Source organism: Bacillus rossius, chromosome 1 (genome assembly GCF_032445375.1).
Source record: "Bacillus rossius redtenbacheri isolate Brsri chromosome 1, Brsri_v3, whole genome shotgun sequence".
Classification (NCBI taxonomy): Eukaryota; Metazoa; Arthropoda; class Insecta; order Phasmatodea; family Bacillidae; genus Bacillus; species Bacillus rossius.
The window spans coordinates 364,654,896-364,661,092 of NC_086330.1; the positions used below are offsets into that span (position 1 = coordinate 364,654,896).

At 36.8% G+C, this 6,197-nt stretch overlaps 1 protein-coding gene across 1 annotated transcript in view; it reads left to right on the forward strand.

Annotated features, from left to right (window-relative positions):
* Positions 1–4,901, forward strand: part of LOC134528358 (aldehyde dehydrogenase 1A1-like) — a 42,201-nt gene extending 37,300 nt beyond the window's left edge. The window contains exons 9-12 of the mRNA XM_063361920.1: positions 432–596; positions 2,601–2,758; positions 4,540–4,614; positions 4,707–4,901. Of these exons, the coding sequence (XP_063217990.1) occupies positions 432–596; positions 2,601–2,758; positions 4,540–4,614; positions 4,707–4,776 (468 nt within the window). The 3' untranslated portion in view covers positions 4,777–4,901. The remainder of the gene's footprint in view (positions 1–431; positions 597–2,600; positions 2,759–4,539; positions 4,615–4,706) is intronic.
* Positions 4,902–6,197: the final 1,296 nt, after the last annotated feature.

A 6,197-nucleotide genomic window follows, 5' to 3' on the forward strand; every position in this document is an offset into this window, starting at 1 on the left:
ATGTTAAAATTACCCCAAGCTTAAAAGCAATATACAACAAAGTTGTAATTTAAAAATTATTTACAAATCATTAATTAAGAGAAAAAGGTAAAATTTATCAACTACTGTTGGTGTTCATAATTAATGAGTGTTGATAGCCCAATATCTGTATTCAGAGCTTCAGCAAAAACTGTTTATGGGCCAAGCATTAATGAAAATCTCCACGAGTTTTGAAATTTTTATTGCTGTGGGTCAGCAAACGTAGTTATCAGTTATCACTTCCCTTTTTTTTATTTCTACATTATTTTAAATCCTATTCTAGATAGGTACTTTTTTTATAGTTACCAGTGGAAATGAAGAGCTCATAAATTATTGGTTCATCTATTCGTGCGTTAGATGTGTTTTTGTGTGTTAATAGTTATTGTGATGTTGAAGAGTGACGTGTGTTCCAGGTGGATGATGAGATGTTCAACAAAGTGCTGGGATTCATCGAGTCAGGCAAGAAGGAAGGTGCCAAGCTGGAGTGCGGAGGAGAGAGGTTCGGCAAGGAAGGCTACTTCATCAAGCCTACGGTGTTCTCAAACGTCAGGGATGACATGAAGATTGCCAGAGAAGAAGTTAGTTGAATTCTCCTCTCTCCATTTCAGGCAGTGCAACTGGCATTGACAGAATAATTGAATCTTAAATTAACCATGGAAGGAAAAAAATGTATGTATGGCTTAAATTTGGTTATAACTGTGAGGACATAGCTGCTTACCCGAGGCTATTTGTAGTGGGCGCCACCACGTGAGTTGGCACGTGCACCCGGCTGAGACTCCCGGTCAGGGCGTTACGCGGCCCGCGTCAGGCGAGATATTAGTCCTTTAATTAATCTAGCTAATTTATTAAGATCTGGCCCGCTCTAGGCGTCGGGCACACCACACCGCTCAACACACAGATACCGCGGGGTTGGCGACACGCGGCCACACGTCTCGGATGACTCCGCTCACGTCTGGTCTCGGCCGATGATGAAGAGGAACTGGGCTCTGCGCGCGGGCAGCAGGCAGCTTCCCGCCAGAACAAAACCGTTATTCTTATTCTGTTATCCCGCGACAAGGGCTAGTTTTAAGGAAGAGACAAAACACTCTTATAATTTATACAGACTCAGAATATTAAACACCCGCTACTTTTTATAATAACATATAATAATAATAATAATAATTGTTGTTATTGGTTTCTGGGTGACGTCGCACTGCCGCTAAGCGCCCTCTTGCGGTAGTCCGTGGCGCGCAATTTGAACACACGCACGTTTTCATACGTTGGCGGTACAAACGCCGGGAAGGAGGGGAACTGGACAGTGGAGTCGGACCAGGCTTACGAGGCGAAGCCCGGGCTGACGTCAACTGTCACTTTCATTTTTAACCTTATTATTTACAGCTAGGGGGTTGGAAAAATTAGCATATATTTTCCCCAGAATTAGCACCTGTGATTTTATAAATTATAATATATTATTGTGAAATTAACTTTTTAAACTTTAAAACATTTAAAACTCTATATTTATATTCTACATTCAAAAATTAAATGCCAGTATTATAGATTTGTAATAATAATTAATGTATTTTTAGATTAAAACCACAACATTTTTAAAGGTTTATTTCACTAATATATTAAAAAAAAAACCCTGGTAGTATGATATTCTTGCAAACATTAAGTTGGAGGTTTAAGTTGTAGCAATTGACAAATCAATGGGATTAACTGGGTTAGGCCCATGAGGTGAGAGGAAATCTGCAACAAAGATGGTGTTCATGTTTTTATGTGTTAACTGATTTGCTAAAAAGTGTTCAGTGACAAATTGGTAGTCAAAATATAATTATACATGTGCGTGAGTCCCAGAGCAACTGCCAAGTACCAATATAATGTGAGTCTGGTCTAAATGTGAAACATATTTTGTAACACCATTCTAAAACCAGTCATTAAGAATGAAATGGTATGTAGCATTTTATAAAGGGTAGTTTACAAATGAATGACATTTTAAACTAATTTACAAAAAAAAAAAAAAAACATTTATTTTTAAAATTAGCTAAAATAACATATATGTCAGAAATTAGCGAAAAATAGCATTTAAAGTGTAAATTAGCAACTATAGCTGAATGCCAATTTTTCCGGGCCCTTTTTATAGGAGAGGTGAGTTATACCCACCTTGTGAATATAGCTGGGAAGATCTCTCTTGCAAAGAACAATAGACTTTGATAAACTTTCGCAGAGAATGTATTACATATGTATATCAGATATGTGTACAGCTATGCCTCTTTTCTTTTACCCTTTCAGCTATATGTATTTGGATATTCTAAATATACCTCACGTGTATTTTTCCCTAACAATCCAAATACAAACAGCTTTTTAATTTGTTCACTCTTTACAAACTATTTGTAATTTTTAAATTTTAGATAGCAAAATTTGTGGAGTTTATTGTGTACTCGAGTTATTTTTTTACACCATTATCATCGTGCATAAAATAACCCTTAAATAAATTTTTATCTTGGTTGTTCAGACTGATATTTGTACCACTCAACAATTGGAATTCTTACTTGTGTATAGTTTTGTAAGTATATTTTATTTAGCGGTCATGTGTTTTTGTCCAGATTTTTGGGCCGGTGCAGTGCATCATCAAGTTCAAGACGCTGGAGGAGGTGATAGAGCGAGCAAACAACACGACCTATGGCCTGGCGGCGGCCATCGTTACCAAGGACATCGATAAGGCACTGACCTTCGCCCAGTCGGTCCAGGCCGGCTCCGTCTGGTGAGTCTCGAGGTCTTACGTCTGCACGATGGTGCCTTGCGTCCAGCGTGTTTGCAATCACGCTTAATTATCAAATGTAGGATGTTGCAGACTTTTTCTTTGTTTGCTGTATTCTGCTCTCGAAAAACCCCATAACTTACTTATGTAGTCCAAGACAAAGAATTCATCTTAGATTTCTTGAAGTTTTGCACACCCCTAAGAATTAAATGTACTGCTGTCCCATCTTTAGTTTGCAGTGTGCATTTTAATGGGCATTTACACTCTTTTTACCAATGTATGATATCTGATATTGGTGGCAGTGCTGTCCACGTTATGTGTGCTTTGTTGCCAGATGTACCCAAAGAGCACAAATATTTTGGACACAACTATATAAAGTAATGATAATTTTTTTAACGTAATTAAAATTTTAGTTCACGGTATACTACTGCATTTGGTAGGAGTAATTGCTTGAATGGAACGGAAGGCAGTTGAAACTGAAATGTGTAAACAGTGTTGCCATTTGTTGAAGTCTCAGAAATCACAAAAAGATGGTGCGATTCATTTGTATATATTAACTTTTGCGAACACCAGGGGTTGTACTAAATGTATTTGGTATCCAAAGTAAACTTTATAATATGTAGGTACTACAACTATCATTTAATACTGTATGTTAGTAAAAACGTCATGTTGAATAACAGAATTTTGTGATCAAATTTTTACTGTTGACTAAATAAGGTTAAGGTTTTGTATGTAAGAAGTATTTACAGTACGATTTCTGTCTTAAAGCAAAAATAAATATATGTCATATACTTAGTGATATAAGAAGCGTTTGAAAATTATTTAAAAGATAGAGCCATGTTCATGAAGCTTTAGAGCAGCGGTTCCCAAAAGGTGTTCCGCGGAACCTTGGGGTTCTATGAGTCAGGACGAATTAAAGCAGGCACAATTATTGTCAAATAACTTTCTTTGAAGGATTTTGGGGTTCCACCAAAAGAAAAGTCGATCATATGGTTCCCTGGCCGAAAAAAAATTGGGAACCACTGCTTGAGAGAACCAACAAAATGTTGAATATCGTTGATGCCGTGTTAGTTCCAACACAATTTTCGTGCCTAATTAATTGTTGTTAGTTTTAAAGTTGCAATTATATCTTATGACTATTCAAGTTTACAAAATGTATTCAATTATACCATCTTGTTAAACAGAATTTTAGTTATGATTTAAAGAAGGGAAAAATTTTTTTGCAATTTTCCTGTAACACATATTAATACTTTTTGTACATTTATCATGCTTGGCATTGTTTTAAAGTAATCTAAGTTAAATTTTGTGTCTGAGTTTTATATTATAAGTCTATTTGAAGCATTAGAACACATGAATTTACTCGTTACCGAGGTTGGGTGTTTACTAATCACTGGCGAGTACTGAAACTCTCTCACATTTAATTTAAAAGAAAAATTTGGAAGTAAAAATGATGGAAATATATTTTCTTGTTGCATTTCATTATGATAATACTCCATTCTTATTTTTAGGGCAACATAGTTGGAAGATGCCATCTTGGCTTTTAACATTTTACATAATTAATAGGATGCCTTGTAATTATATAAAACTACATTAAAACTTATCTAATGTTAATAAGCCTGGAAGTATAAATCTAGCAACAGTGCACCATTTGCTCTGTACTGCAATACAAGGGTGAGAGAGGCTATGGTAACAATACTTCCGTTTTATTAATCTTTTCTGAAGACAATTATCGCTGATGTAAAACATAGTTGGACTGTAGCGTATGCACGTTGTGGTGCCGACAGGGTGAACTGCTACGACTGGGTGGTGCCCCAGGCTCCGTTCGGTGGCTACAAGCAGTCCGGGACCGGCAGAGAGCTGTGAGTATCAAGCTGCTTGCTGCTGCGTTGTTCAGTGCCCTTGTTCTGGAGGGAAGCCGACAGCAGTCCACTGTTGGTGTTTCTGTCTCCAGGGGCGAGGACTCGCTGAAGGAGTACCTGGAGGTGAAGACCATCACCATCAAGCTGCCCCAAAAGAACTGAAGCATAGCCAGACTGGTTTTGTTATATTTGTCTAGTAATATGATTATAAAATTGTTTATCATGATCAACAACAATTTAATGAAAATCTGTACTGATCTGATTATATTAAAATTATTTTTTATAAATATTCATTTGTGTCAGGATGTATACAAATTAATATACAGTAGAATCTCGTTATAGCGAGCACGGTAATAGCAAGAACACGGCTATAACGAGGTATTTTTGAGGAATTTACGGCGTGATCACTTGAAGCGCGCTCTTGTTATTTGTCTGCTTCATCTCCACCCCTCTCGCTCGCCACTAAACATCTTGCCGTTGACGCCTGTCACATTCTTCAGCCGTGCAGTCGCCACCTAAGTGCGTGGTTTTAAAAATAGAATCCAGTCCTTTCTTTCATCAAACTTCCGTTAATTATCTGTGCCGTGTGTAGACAAAGTTTGAGATTGGAACAGAAACAACGTAAGAAAGTATTTTTTACAAATTAGAAATATGTATGTTTTTGTTTTTATAATCACGTATTTTCACGTTTTTTTGGTTGTTATCTTAAAAGAGATAATATTAAAAAGCCGCTCTAATGAGATTTAATTGTTTCTTGGTTAACAAAAACTATTAATTATATAATATTGTTAATTGTTTATATTCTATTTATTATTATTTACGCGACGTCATACTGTACACGTACGTAATACGACTGGATTTGTTGCTGTAACATAACATAGCATGTTATGCGGTACCAGAAGTAACGAGTAACGTAACGATAGTAACGAGTACTAATTGTTATAGTAACGAATACATACGGGTACACATTTTTTCGTTACTTTTACACCTCTAGTAGGCACTACCGTATTTATTTCCGAATTGCTAGAGCAGTTTTCTTGTAACTTTTGTTTCGGTCAGTTGTTTGGGTATCTGTCCGGGAAAGGGGTGGTGATGGTTTGAGTTTAATCCCAAATTTATTTTCTAAAAAAGTTGACAGGTTTCTTTAAATGAAAAAATTATAGTTTTCCAGCGACTATTACGTTTGAGGCGTACGTGCGTTGCCGCAGCCGCACTCCTGCTTTTTTGTAAGGAATTAAATAGTCGCGCTAAAATAGCACCACCTGTTAACAACATCCCGAACCAACATGGCCGCCAGCAGACAGCCCGCGTCGACGATAGATAGCAGGACAATGCTGCGTCGGCCGCGGGCTGAGATGCTATACTTACGTGGCTTGGTAGGGTATTCTGGTTATTTTGACGCAATCGGTGATCGCATCCGTACTTATGGGGTATCGTTTTAAAGAGAATTCACACATCTGCTCACAGAAATGAAGGTTTCGTTAATATAATCTGTTATTTTCCAATTATACAGGTTTAAAAACAATTTTTATGCTATTTTCGGTTAATTTTTATTTTTTGGGGGCCAAAATTTGTCTAATTCG